Raw genomic sequence first — 15,000 nt, forward strand, 5'->3', positions numbered from 1 at the left:
ATGCAAACATATGACTAATAAGATCAAGATATTAGAGCATCAACACCATAGGGAGACATTGATATTTGATTACATAAGAATTACTTAAATGACATCTGCTGAGTTGATGAATATAAGCTGGTTTTAGAATGAACTAGCAGTTTATGTGAATGATAAAACAGGCTTAACAGAACTTAACCTCTCAACTCTTTAGTAAAGAGTAAATAATTCAGTTTAATTTTCTTTGAAAAGTATTTCTTACGTCACTTTCCTATTTAGCATGTTAAATTTTGATAAGATATATATATTGCCTTTTGTGTGTATTTGGTGTTCATTATGTGCGCATTAGCTAATGAAAGAGTAGATTGCATATTATAGCATGCAGCATTTTCTTTATACTTTGTATGGTGATTATTGATGATTTATATCTATTAACTTCACTTATTGAGCTTGTCATTTAAAACTTTGATATTTGGATTTTTAAGGCTTGAATAAATCTTTCTTTGTTTTTATTTAATAGTAAAGGTGTGTTTTGAAGTTGTGTATCAAATTGATTTAATATCTGGAATTCAGCATGCGCATGGACGCACAGACGTCTTTCCCCAATAGGCTGTCACTTCTGCACAGACTCTTTGAATGACCTGCCAATACTTGTGTTATTGCAGACCGGCTGAGCGAAGTCTGCATGACCTGCCCTCGCTCATGTCCATTAGCATGCCACTTTCACACTTCCACTACTCAAGGTGCGTTGAACTTTTTATATCCTGATTTTCCCCAATTCATTAGCATGCACTTTTAGCCACCCTTCCATTACTCAGGATGGTTGGTCTTTTTTTCCATGAAGCTGCAGTGGCTGGAGAACCTGTAAGCTGTTACCTATGAAAAGACAAAACATACCTTATTGCTAAGACTCCTTACTTTACTCTTTCACTTACTTTATTGCAGGGCAGCTATTGATTAAATGGTGCTGATGAGTGACTATTCTTTTCCTTAAAAAAAAATTATATTTGCATTTAGGCATACAGAGAAATGAGCTGGAATATTGATTAGATAGACATGTTCAACCAAACTGCCTTTCTTCAAATAAAATCCCCCACAGATCACTTGGCCATTAGACTCATAGTCACATGCATCTGCCTCTTTGTGTTGTTACAATTAACCCTTTACAGTAGAAGAAGAGTTGAAAAACCACATGGGAGTAAAAAAAAATCTTGAAAACTGCTTTTGTATAACAAAAATAATTTCAGTTCTTCTTGACTAGTATTATGTATTTTTCTGCAATTTGAGTTTTAAAAGTAAACAGATGTCCAAAAATAAGCAAGATATAACATTTTGAAAACCCAAGCAGAGCTTAGTTGTCTATATAGCAGTTATAACACAAGGTTTGGTTTGCTGTAGGATGTTGAAGAATGTCAGGGATAATAGAGGGGGCTTGGGAGAAGAAATGGTGAAAATATTTCAAATGTTTGCTACATTCATTTGTATATCTGGCTCTGAAGAGGCATGTTGTAGACTGCCAAGCAGACCTCTAGTGAGGCATGTGGTAGCTTAATTTAAGGGTTAAACTACAGTTGCCTTTTTGATCCTGTCTGTGCGGCCACTAATCAAAAAGACGGGATTGTTGGTGCCAATTGGTAGTTCCCCTGTTTGCGCTTGGCTCGTTCGGTAGTTTGCGGACAACATTAGGTACCTCAAAGCTTTTATTTGGTTATCATTTTCAACACCTTTAAAAAGTGAAGGTTTAACCTCACTTTACATGCCAGTGCCATGAAATTTAGCCATATGATTGTTGCCATATGATTGTTGGAGATAAAAAATCTCCGTCCGATAAGCAGATAGCGCGGGACTGATAAGCTATAGTGCCAAACATCATTAGGATCACAATTTGCCATGGTAAGAATGGATGCCAAAAGTGCCGGTTGGTTAATGTGTTTTATAATTCCAAAAGATAGGCTGTAGTAAGTAATGTTCGTAATGTAACAAGGTGGAATGCACTTTAATATTATGGTCGAGAACTGACATGTATTAGAAAAAGAAAATCTATAAATGTTACTGCTGATTATAAAATATATATTGTTAAATATATCTTTAAAAAGATTGTGATAAAGAGAGTTAATAGATTGCACAAAGAAAATGAACTCTCAAAATTTAAGTAGTGCCAGCACATTTTAGCACCAGTAGCAAATGATAAAGTGAATGTACATGTAGAGAGCAGTTCTGAATTAAAGAAAGCCTCTCATCATACGCCTATGAGCATAAATACAGAATGCTAGCTTTTGCATTGACCCTGCATAGAGGGAAAGGGCTTACCAAGTGAAGAATTAAAGTCTGTATGCACAATAGAATACAAATACAAGGCTATTTTGTTTTATTTTGAGAGGTAGATGATTTTAAAAATTAAAGGTAGTGCAACTACCTACTGTTTTTTAGTTTATTGCAATCACAGTCAAACACAAATTTGTTAGATAGTTTATTTCAGCATTGAAAAATCATTGGTTTATTTGATAATATGGTGCAAAGTGATTTGTTTGTTGAGAACAATTTCTAGGTATTAATTATATACTCATGTCAACAAGTTGCAATGGAATGAAGTAAAAACATGTAATACAAATGATGCTACATTGATATCTGTAGATGGTTTGACTCTCTAGATAACAGACAGATTCCATTATGATACTCTTAGCATATCTCAGGTATATCAGCTAATTGTAGGAAAACTTTAAGCCACTTGGTAAGACCCTTATATATATCCCCCACTTAATTAGTATTTGGTGATGGGACATTGACCACACTGCAGGTCAGTGGATTAATCGGTGGTTGAGATACCCTATCCGCTAATTGGGCTTCAGTCATCCTGTCTGGTATGGGTTCCCTTTCTGCTGTTTGCATTAACCTTCTCTTCCTCTTGCCTTAGAATACAGTGGTAAGAAAATAGATTTCCATCCCTGATAGTCCCTATCAACCCTAACAAATAAACAGGAAAAAAAAATGCCAACATTAATTCATTTACAGCCACAATGCTGCCAAAGGAGGAGGAACACAGTGCCCAGCTATGATGCCGAATTGTGCTGGACAGTGTTACCATAGCCCTCATGTCAAACTGCGCAGGTAGTGTCATTAAATACCAGCTTTGTTGGTGCTTGCCATGCGCTCATTCCTTCAGTTATATTGAGCTGCAAGGATGCATGAAGGGTGGTGGTACATTTTTATATACTTGTATGATTTTATGTACACAGACAGTGCAGTGCTGCCACAATCCCTTGGGAGATGGTATGCTTGTACATCATTTCACCAACATGATGAACCCCTGTAATGTACATGTGAACAACTCATGTCCAACATTGGCCAAGATTTTAGATTTGTTTTCCATATATGTATTCTCATTTTTATTTTGTTTCATTCCATTATGCAGTGTTCACATACACAGATGCACTTAAGTCCCAATGTCATAAATCATTATTTTAGTAGAATTTACAGTGCAATAAATATAATGATCTAATTTGTATTTAAATTTTTTTGTGATGGCAAGAGTTGAGAATGCTTGTTAATATCCCAAAGTAAGCATTTCTCTCAACTGTTCCATCAGGACATAAGATGCAGCATCTGGTCAGCATGGGTCAGCTTGGGATTGAAGGGTGATTAAAACAAAAATAAAACAAGCCACATATTAACTGATGATTTGAATTGTCCCTTTGTTGCAGCTGGCTGGGTGCTGGCACTGGACAGCTTCTCATTTTGATTTTTTATTTCTTCACCACAGGGTAGTGTAGCACCACATATACCTACAGTGGACTACTGGGGAGTAATTGAGCTAAATGTAGTGAATGTAGTTACTGTCACATCCTCTGTTCATAAACCTGATTGTCCAGGAATTCACTGATTAGAAAAAAATTGTTTTCCCTCTTTTCTTTTCTTTTTTTCTTTATCTTTTACCTTGTCTGTTTTCACCAGATAAAACATTATCGTAAAGAGAATACTTGTGTCCCCTTTCTCCTTAGTCTGATTAAGATTTGATTTGTAGGTAATGCATGGATAAAAAACCTTTTTTGATTCATGCATATTGTATAATGTTTGGAAGTAAGTGCTTTGCACAAGGTTGTGATGGTGATCATGAATAAATAAGAATGAAATTACCGTTTCCTCTCTTTTTTCATCTCTTTTTCTTCATCTTCTTCCCATTCTCTCTTATTTTTAAGCTTGATTCTGTCATAGGCTATTGAAGTCCTCTGTTGTCTACTGAAGGCTGCCTTTTTTATTATGTGAACTTAGATGTTCTATTTATTCCCAGTCTTTCCATATTGAATGTATCAAGCAAAGATAATGGTACCTGATGTGATGTGAAACTGTATCAACTTTTTCCAGGTTCAATGAATTTGCAAGTTTAGGCATACAAGCCCTGGAGGATTTGCACATGAGGGCACAATATGAACTGTTTGGTGATGTTCTTCTGATGACAAATGCCATCAAAAATTCCCTCAAAGTGAATCCTAGTGGTAAGTAATCACATGATTTGAAATTACACCTTCTGGAAGATATGATGCTATCTTAGACTTGCATTGGAAAATGTTTTGCTATTATAATGAGTCTTTGTCCCCCTTACTTTTTTTCATAGGCCAACCAAGTGATGGACCAATGGGTATTAGTGTTGCTCTCACACCATTGACTACAACAGCACCACTTTCAAAATCTTTCATCACAAATGCATCCTTCAGAACCAAAAAATTGCCAGGTAGGTGATTTTCAGGAGAAACTTTACTACAGGAGTGATTTGGTAATTTTGGAAAAACTAAAAAAAAAATAATAGAACTTTGTACAGTTGATAATGTGCAGAATGCAAGTTGCTGTTCTTCAATCAATCGTGTATAATAATTCAGATTCATAGTACAAATTATTAATGTTTTGAATATCTATATATAATAGAGGTTCCGAACATCAGGATACTAAATTTTAGCTATATAGAAAACAGTTGAAATGCTCTTCACCAGTTATGAACTTGGCCTAGAATGTTTCTGTATGTGGTCTTTATTAGTTCAATAACAAATATTTGATGGTTTATTTAAATCTCAGTGTTTGTGAGAAATATTGTCTCAGAAACAAGTGATTTACTAATTGTACTGCCCCAGTAAATAAGTATGTAAACATGATGTAGCTCACCTTTTTTTACCTCTATAGTGATGACTTGAATTTTATCATAAAGGAGAGCACCAACATCACCTGGCAACTTAAAAGTATATAAATTTTAATAATTGACATAGACACAGTATATGTCTTAGATTTAGTTTTACTACTTGTAACTTTTAGCATATTTTTTGCAAGCAAGTTTTAGGGAATGGATGTAATATATTCCAGATATTATATATTAATATATTTTCTATTACATTGATTTAGCAATGATTTCTGCTTCTTTTTAATGGCTCAAATTATGAAACATATGCAAGAAACCTAATTACCAGAGCTAATTAGAATTTGCAGTTTTATGGTATAAGAAAATTCTTCCATACAAAGAGGAACAGGCATTATTACTGGAAGATGAGTGATGGAAAAAAATCCTGATAGCATGTTTTAGAATTTGAGCCTGTATTGTGTTGTGTCCGTGTTGACCCTAGACTGAGTTAATTTTATAGTAGTTGCATGGACATAGAAACTTAAGGTCTAAATTAGCCTGATTTAAGAAAAGGTTCTTGATATTTTTGTTTAAGTAAAGAGTAAATATATGCAGATAATTACAGATTTTATTTCCTACTAGGATTTTTCCTTTGCCAAATTTGTATTTTTATTGGCTTTATTGTTTCCTTTATGTATGGTAACTACTATAAGAACCTAACAACTCTCAGTTAAAGGGATAAAGCTTTGTTCTTTAGGAACAGTTCTTGTAATAGACTCCATTATCAAATGGTTGATTGTTACATTTTTACAAGCATTCTTAGCTAAGATATGTAACTAATAGAATTTCAACTTTACCAGCAAGATTGCCAACAACACTTTATAACAGCAAAAGGATGCAAGAATATGAGTGCCCCAAATTAAGAAGCATTATTGCTACACTAGTTTATAGTGTTAGTGTATGTTAGTTGTTGTGTCTTGTCAGATTGGACTTGTGCCAGATGATCAGTTTGACAACACTAGTGATTTGCATTAGGAAAAGCATCAGTATTTATATTTTTTATTTATTTTTTTAAATTATTTTTTTGTCTCTGTTTTTACCCCATTATGATTTTTTATGTAATTTTTATTTTTATTTTATGTAATTTTTCTTTGTTTTAATTGTTTTGATATTTTTCTGGTGGCAGACTGTTTTAAGATTCAACTGATTTTAGAAAACAAAGCATTTGATTTTGTTTCAAGAGAAATGTTTATGGTGACAGATTAATGAAACAATTTTAGATAAGCTTTTGAAAAAGCAACATGATATTCAGCTGTTGAAAAAGGAGAATGAGAATACACTGGTCTATTTTTTAAACCCAAAAGTAGAAGGCCTATATACAGTCTTAGACCCATATCCCTTCCCTGCCCCTATGACCAGTCATCTGACAGCCACCTCTTCATATTTCTAGAGGGAAATTGGTGTGGTGGAGTGACCAGGGTGACCCCCCTCGTACAAATGTGCTCAAGCATCTAGAGCAAAATGATGCTTTGCCCATCCCACCCATACTGTAGCTCTCCGTCTTTGTCCCACCCACCCCTACCCCCCGCGTCATAAGTGCCTTACTAAGGAAATTCCCTTGTCAGCATTATGAGCCAAATGGCTAATATAAATCCTGAAAAGGTAGGCAACAAGATGCTAAAAGAACTACCTGAGCATGGACAGATTTTAAAATTTTCATTGCCCAATTTTTTCCTCTTTTTATGTATTTTTTCATATTTCAAACTGTTGGTGGTATTTCCTGAATTCTGGCAGATTTTGATGTCTGATTAGAGGCTTCTCTTAGCCAAATCTGTGTCTAATTATTAAAAGTTCAGGATAATTTATATGAGATTGTGATTGAATAATTTATAATGGCTTTGTAACTATATTATTTATTATTTAGAATTTATAGTGGAAAAGAAAATTGGAAAGCAGAAAAGACTTGTTCCTTTTATGAATAATTATGTGCTCTAGAGAAATATAGGCTTAATTAAATTTTTGTAAGAACAATGGTTTTGTTAGTAATTTTTTGCTTTGATTCATTGTTTCTTATACCAGTGAATGCATTGAAAAGTACTAGAAAACACATGCTTTAGGACCAGCACATTTGTCTCATAGCTGTAGGCACACATGTTTTATATAAAAGTTTTGGCAACAGTGCAGAAAAATAGTCCTTAAATGTATTTTAAAATAGTTTAACCCTTAAAGCTTTTTACACAAGAAATTGTATTGGGTACTGAAAACTATTTTTGGCAATGAGATCTCACCTCATTGTGAGTATAGAAGTGTGAAAAACTGAAAGAGTACCGTAAATGAGGTTTTGTGATTCATTCATCTTACATTCACAGAAAAGGAAAGGGTCTTACTAATTTACATTATAGTGTTTATCTTGTGTTGTATACTGCACTTTTACAATTTGTACTCCCAGTAGGACCATGTTGGTGCATGCTGATTTGACTGTAAAGATTAATTTGCATAAGTATACAAATTTCTAACTTAAAATGCAATTGCTTGTTCAAATAAGTTTGGGGTAATTATGGCTTTTGGAGGTTAAGAGATAACATATCAGATACCAGATGATTCTTGTTTTGAGGTGCAACATCCAGTACTTACTTATTCATGGTGTACTTACTGTAATGCACAAGGTAATGGCTTTGAACATGTTTACTCTGTTGCCAAAATGTTTAATTAGTAATGTCCCTGGTGGTATTATGAAACTGCATAGATTTTTAGATAGTTTTTACTTTATTATCATTTTTGTCTCACTTACCATTTTAGTTGTCAGTGTATTGTGACACATTACCTTTTTTATATTTATGATAGAAACAACATTATGAACTTTGTTCCTTACAATTTCGATGAAGTAGAGCATAAAATGAATGGGGCACTTATTTATAAAACCGTGTGTACCTGGTCAACTCCATCACCACTTCCCAGATGATCCATGTTCATGACCAGAGGGAATAAATTTTCTAAGAGTTAGACGCTTCAAGGCCTGATATGTAACTTGAGCCCAGATTAATTACTCTCCATATAAACACCGTAAATGTTGATTATTAATATATGTTGCACGTTTATTGCATGCGGCATGGTAGATGATCTGTTAGAGTATACTGGTGATGAGGAAGATCCATTTGCCTTCGAGCGTTATGTGGATATTTGGCGGGATTCTCCGCGGTCTCAGGCAGCATCTCAGGGCTACCCACAACCCTCTGGTCCTGCTACACCACCAGCTGGCTCCTCCTTCTCTCGGCTCACTCCACAAATGGGAATTAATGCACTCAAAATGATACCTGAGGCAAAGATCTTTAAAGGTGCTGATTCTCGAAGAGCAGATGATACTAGCCTAAGGCCAATAAGTGCTAAACAAGAAGGTGGCTCTCAGTCTCCAAAAGGCCACCTTTTGGATCTGCACTTGGTACGCAAACATAGGAAGTCACCCACAGGGCCTCAAGTTGGAAATGATGCAAAGGCAGGAGACTCACCATGTGTATCTCCTCGTCAGAACAAGGAAGTAGGTTCTCAGTCTCCAAAAGGTATCCTTGTTGATTTGCATATGGCTAGGAAACATAGGCGAACACCCTCAGGTGGTCCTGCAGGCTTTGACCTTCATTACAGCAAAAGTGGAGATTCTCCTAACTTGTCATTCCGGGCAGGAGGTAGTAATAAACAGGAGAGTGGTTCTATGTCACCAAAAGCACATTTCCTTGACCTACACTTGGGACGTAAACATAAACGAACTCCATCTGGTGGGCAAAGCACTCTTGAGAGCCATCTCCATAAACCAGGTGAGTCACCATGTCTGTCCTCAGAATCATCACCTAGAGATCACTCTCCAAGTTCGGAAAAGAAGCTCATTGTTTTTTTGAAATCTCATAATCCCTTTACTGCCTTGCAAAATTTGTCTCCAAGTCACAGTCATAGACCACGGACTCAGCATGCTGTGACAACAGATGGCGATGGCTCATTGGATAGCTCAGATCCTTCATCGCCTTGCCATAGTGTGGATGTTAGGTATCCGGGACACACGCGTCACTCCTCTGACTCTGGACGCAGATTTAGTGCTCTACAACACCAATCAGCACCTTCAACACCAAGTAAAGTCCTTAATCGCTACTCTGCTGACCTTTCAGGACGCACTATAAGGCCAAGGAGCATTGTGGTTGATGGTCACATGATGGAAGAAGGCTATTGGGATATATGAGGAAGGCATTTTATGCAATCTACCAATCTTAAGACAAAAGTAAATGTCATTAGAAGGGACTTTTCATTTCTTTTCATATACCAATATCAATACGAGCTGTCTGCAAAAGAAAAAAACAAACAAAAAAACAGTTCCATATTCATCACTATATTAAGTGGTAGAACATTAAAAAAGGAAATAGAATGGTTCTAACAATTACAAATAAGATTTGTAGCTTACACCAGTATAAACTATAACTGGAGGTCTAATGGAAAGTGAAGTGAGGGGCCAGACTGATGGTGTGGCTAGAGGTTTGACACAATAGTAAGTGATGTCTTGTTCACATGCTTCATAGATCTGTTCTGCCTGTCTAATTAGTTGTGTATATATTATTAAGAATATTAGCATGGCTTTCTTACATTTCTTCCTCTTATTGTCAGTTTTAGGCTTGTTGTATGAGTTTTATGTGTAGCTGCATTGTATCAAATTTTTGAATTTACATAAGTTTGTTTAAAGAAAAAATCCTCAGTAATAGATTATTCTCAGCAGGAAATAAACCCATGTAACTAGGAATGCTTAAGAATACTTTAAGAAGAGTACTGGTAATGTTTTTGGATGATAGTTATTGCTAATGTGATAAGGTTGATAGGTTGATTAGTATTACTGTAGGCTGTTTCATCTGTTGCACCCATGGCAGCAATATTTTCATATGACCACCTTTATAATCTTGGTTTTAACTCTTGTAAGTATGTTTGTGATGAAACACTGCTCTGCTGTGTCTCTTGAGTTTCAGCACCCTTCAGTATTTTGTTTTTTGATCTCCTTTGAAGATATATTGGTTAGTCCCTGTTCTGACAGTATGGGGATAATGATGAGTTTCCTTCCTCGACTATCATTGTACTATTTTTATTGTTAGTATTATCATTGTCATTATTATTGTTGTTATTATTATTATTATTACTATTATTATTGTTATTATTATCATCAGTAGTAATACAATTATTATCATTATTATTGCTCTTACTATTTTCAGATTTTTTTTTTATTGTTTGTTGTTATGGCAGCTCAGTATTTAAAAATTTTAGTAATGTTTTTACCTTATCATCAGTATGATTAACAAAATTTAATACCAACTTTAAGTTATATCTATGATGTCTACTCAAGTCGCTATTTTTTTTTTTTTTTTTTTTTTTTTTTTTTTTTTTCTGTGTGTGCGTGTGAGTATGTGTGGAATGCATGTGTGTATATGTGTATGCATGTGTGTGTGTGTTTGTGCATTTGTGTGAGTACATGTATGCATGCATGTGTGTATGTGTGTCTGTGCGTGTGTACATGCATGCGTGTGTGCGTTTGTGCATTTGTGTGAGTATGTGCGTGCATGTGTATATACATGAGTGTGTGTGTTTGTTTGTTTGTTTGTTTGCACACACGTGTCTGTGTATGTGTGTGTGTGAGTATGTGTGTTTGTGTGAGTACATATGTGCATGCGCGCGTGCGTGTGTGTGTGTGTGTGTGTGTGTGTGTGTGTGTGTGTGTGTGTGTGTGTGTGTGTGTGTGTGTGTGTGTGTGTGTGTGTGTACATGTTTGCATATGTGTGTGTGTGTGTGTGTGTGTGTGTGTATCTGTGTGTGTGTGCATGTTTGTTTGTGTGTGTGCATACACGTGTCTGTGTATGTGTGTGTGTGAGAAGTTGTGTTTGTGTGAGTAGATATGTGCGTGCGCGTGCGTGTGTGAGTCTGTGTGTGTATGTGTGTGTGTGTCTGTGTGTGTGTGTGTCTGTGTGTGTGTCAGTGTCTGTGTCTATGTCTGTGTGTGTGCATGTTTGTGTGTTTCTGCACACACGTGTGTGTATATGTGTGCGTGCGTGTGTTTGTGTGTCTGTGTGTATGTGTGTGCGTATGTGTGTATGTGTGTGCGTATGTGTGTTTGTGTGTGTGTTTTTGTACATGTGTGTGTGTGTGTGTGTGTGTGTGTGTGTGTGTGTGTGTGTGTGTGTGTGTGTGTGTGTGTGTATGTGTGTGGGTGTGTGTGTATGTGTATGTATGTGTGCATGTGTGTGTGTGTGTTTGTTTGTTTGTGTGCATGTGTGTGTGTGTGTGTGTGTGTGTGTGTGTGTGTGTGTGTGTGTGTGTGTGTGTGTGCATTTGTGCAGTGTATGTGTGTGAGTTTGGTTATGTGTGTGTGCATATATTTTTTTATATATAGATTTTTGTTCTTTATTAATTATTTTTTTCTTTTTTATATACATGTATGTATATTTTTTAAGTTTAATACAGTCTGTATGTGAAAGTTCATCATTATTCCCTGAAATGTACAACTTAGTGTGTGTTATTATACACTTTACAAATTGACGTTTCTTATTAACGTTTGTATCATTTGTTTTTTTAATCTATCTATTATTTCTCACAGTTTTTGCACTCTTTAATTTATATACATGTCACTTATTTTTGTTTCTCTGTCATTGTGGTGTCCCATAGCACAATTTATATCACACCTTCCTGTTGCAGATGATATTCCTATCCAACACACAGAGGACGGGAAGCCTCTTACTTCAATTTGTGAAGAAGGAGACCTTGATGATAAGAGCAAACCTATTCGAACTCCTCAAGGATCAGGGAGAGAAAAGGATATCAAAGATAAAGATGGTAGGGACAAAGATAAGGAGAAGGAGAAAGAAGGCAAGGAGAAAAAATTTGTTTCCACAAACATTCCTATTCCAAATCTGGTTAAGAGAAGAGACAAAGAAAAGGCTAAAAATGGAGATAAGAAGGAGAGTGAGAAGCGAAGTGAAAAGAGAGAGAAACACAAGCATGATAAGGACAAAGACAAAGATAAGGAGAACAGAAATGGAACCAGCAGCAATCGCAACAGTGCCATAATGAACAGTGACTCCGATGGGGGGGGCACTGATGTGACCATCATCACAAACCAGCAACAACAGTCACAGCAGCAGCAGTTTGAGATGAAGGTGATCATCAAGTCCCCAAGGCACTATGAGACCAGTAACAGTGCTGAGGACTATACCCCACCCACCAGCGAAAACGAGGAAGGTAAGGTCGAGGAGGATATGTCTGACCATGTTGGGCACCAAACCAGGAGTCCTCTTGAAACCAATGGCAGCCAGAACCATGTAGCCAAAGTGGTTTGAAGTTGCTGACTGCTGTTTTTGAGGTTTGCAGAATTGGTGAATGTTGTGGATACAAAAGTTATGAGATGTTGCATTTATAGATTTATTAATAAATGGTTTTGAAGGTGTAGTGGTACCTTGTATACTCCTAGCAGGTTATATGTATGTATGTGTGCAGGCACATAATATGTATGTGAATATTATGCCTGCCAGTTCATTTTATGAATTCATATATATACAGATGCATGCATATGCACATATACACACTCACTCACTTACACCCACACTTGCACTCACATGTACACTAACACTTTCACACTTACCACACACTCAACACACCATGAAATACTCAACACACACTCAACACACCATGAAATACTCAACACACACTCACGTGCACACATCCCTGTACATTCTTTGACACATACACTAATGCATACAGTGACACATGGAGAGACACATAGACTTAGACATGCACGCACACACACACACACACGCACACGCACACGCACACACACACACACACACACACACACACACACACACACACACACACACACACACACACACACACACACACATGCACATGCACACACACATGCACACACACATGCACACACGCACGCACTCTCTCTCTCTCGCTCCCACACTCACACACACTCACATTCACACTCTCACACTCACACTCACACTCATTCATTTTCTCTCTCTCTCTCTCTCTCTCTCTCTCTCTCTCTCTCTCTCTCTCTCTCTCTCTCTCTCTCTCTCTCTCTCTCCCTCTCTCTCTCTCTCTCTCTCTCTCTCTCTCTCTCTCTCTCTCTCACTCCCTCTCCCTCTCTCTCTCACTCCCTCTCCCTCTCTGTCTCTCATTCCCTCTCCCTCTCTCTTTCGTTCTCGCACCCTCTCCCTCTCTCTTTCGTTCTCACTCCCTCTCCCTCTCTCTTTCGCTCTCACTCCCTCTCCCTCTCTCTTTCGCTCTCACTCCCTCTCCCTCTCTCTCTCTCAACCTCTCCCTCTCCCTCTCTCTCTACCTCTCCCTCTCCCTCTCCCTCTCCCTCTCCCTCTCTCCCTCCCTCTCCCTCTCCCTCTCTCTCCCTCTCCCTCCCTCTCCCTCTCTCTCCCTCTCCTTCTCCTTCCCTCTCCTCCCCCTTCATTCTTTTTAAACTTCTGTGGGATATGCATTGTGTACACGAGTTGAGCAATATTCAAATGCTTACAAACATACTGATACTCAGGCATATGTTGAGTGTATATGTCTATATATTTATAGACGCAAAGTTATCAATTCCTCTATTTGTCTATATATATTTATAGATATAGATTCATATTTAGTCATGCAGAAAAGTGTATGCACACATTTACATACATAGATGTCCCGTATCACTGTCACTCAAGGCAGTGATGTTTTCAGGCCACATGAGCATTGTGTTTACAAGACCATGTCTGGACAGTGTGTAATAAAGTGGAACATTAATTATTACCTTTTTTTAAATTATCAAATACACAGAGGGACAAACCATCTTGACCTCTGCTGAGGCTTTAGAGTTTGATTACAAAAGTTTTGTCTTGTTTTACATTACTGTCTCCTGCATTTTGGTATTTTTATTTTCTTCTTAAGCATCTTTTGAGTTTAGATTTTTTTTGTAACTAAAAAGTAATTTTTAACTTAAAATACCTCTTATAAAATCAGTGCATTATGTCTTAGACATATTAAGTGCTCTTCCTTATTGAATCTGTTCTATAATATTTTTTTCACTTAAAATTATGTATGTACTTCAGATAGTCTTGCTTTGATTATTCACCTTTTAGTCACATATGCCTTTTATCATTATATTTCATTTTATATGTTTATCTGTAAGTTTTACATTAATTTTCCACACAAAGAAGAATATCCATTTTGTATTTTTATGAATATTTTTGTGAAACTTCTTGTCCTGCTCTCATCAGTCCTGTGTCGGTGTCAGAAATCATCAATTTCCTGTCCTCTGTGTCGCCTTATAGTGATATTAGGAGACTGTAGGAAACTTTAGTAGTAAGTATAGGATATCCAGTGGGAACCTGTGGCAATCTCTTGTTACAGACTTCATATCCTATGCCCTTAAAATTTTTGTGGTCAACAGGATATTTAATGTCTTGAGCAGTTGGTAGCTTTTATTAATTTTATTCACTGAATTATTTTTTTCTTATATATATATGTAAAGAGAAAAGTGAAGGAATTTAAAGACCACAATTTGCATTTACTCGTGCCTCAGTATTCCTTGCAATGCCACACAATGATTGCTTCTTATTTAAGAGGGTTGGAAGTTGTAATAGATGTGTAGAATATGGTGAACATGATATCATTATTATTTTTTGGTAGTCATGATTTGATGTAGTTTTTGTTTTGGAGATTTATAAAAGATTTTAAATCATTTTCCCCAAATCCTACATTTTTTTCAAATATTGAGTACTGTAATGTCTATTACAGCAGGTTTCATTTATGTTATTTTGTTATTATTATCACATCACTTGCATGAATAACTTATCATTATAGAGAAATTAATATATTGATAGATGTCATTGTGTTGAACAATATTATTAGCATTG

The 15,000-nt window shown here is 36.3% G+C and overlaps 1 protein-coding gene across 2 annotated transcripts in view; it reads left to right on the forward strand.

Annotated features, from left to right (window-relative positions):
• Positions 1–15,000, forward strand: part of Hyccin (PI4KA lipid kinase complex subunit hyccin) — a 65,576-nt gene that overhangs the window by 41,640 nt on the left and 8,936 nt on the right. For both annotated transcript variants that reach the window (XM_070122864.1, XM_070122865.1), the window contains exons 7-11: positions 645–722; positions 2,992–3,087; positions 4,342–4,472; positions 4,592–4,708; positions 11,795–15,000. The exon at positions 11,795–15,000 is cut by the window's right edge and continues 8,936 nt beyond it. In XM_070122864.1, the coding sequence (XP_069978965.1) occupies positions 645–722; positions 2,992–3,087; positions 4,342–4,472; positions 4,592–4,708; positions 11,795–12,435 (1,063 nt within the window). In that variant the 3' untranslated portion in view covers positions 12,436–15,000. The remainder of the gene's footprint in view (positions 1–644; positions 723–2,991; positions 3,088–4,341; positions 4,473–4,591; positions 4,709–11,794) is intronic.

This window comes from Penaeus vannamei, chromosome 6 (genome assembly GCF_042767895.1).
Source record: "Penaeus vannamei isolate JL-2024 chromosome 6, ASM4276789v1, whole genome shotgun sequence".
In the NCBI taxonomy this organism is placed as follows: Eukaryota; Metazoa; Arthropoda; class Malacostraca; order Decapoda; family Penaeidae; genus Penaeus; species Penaeus vannamei.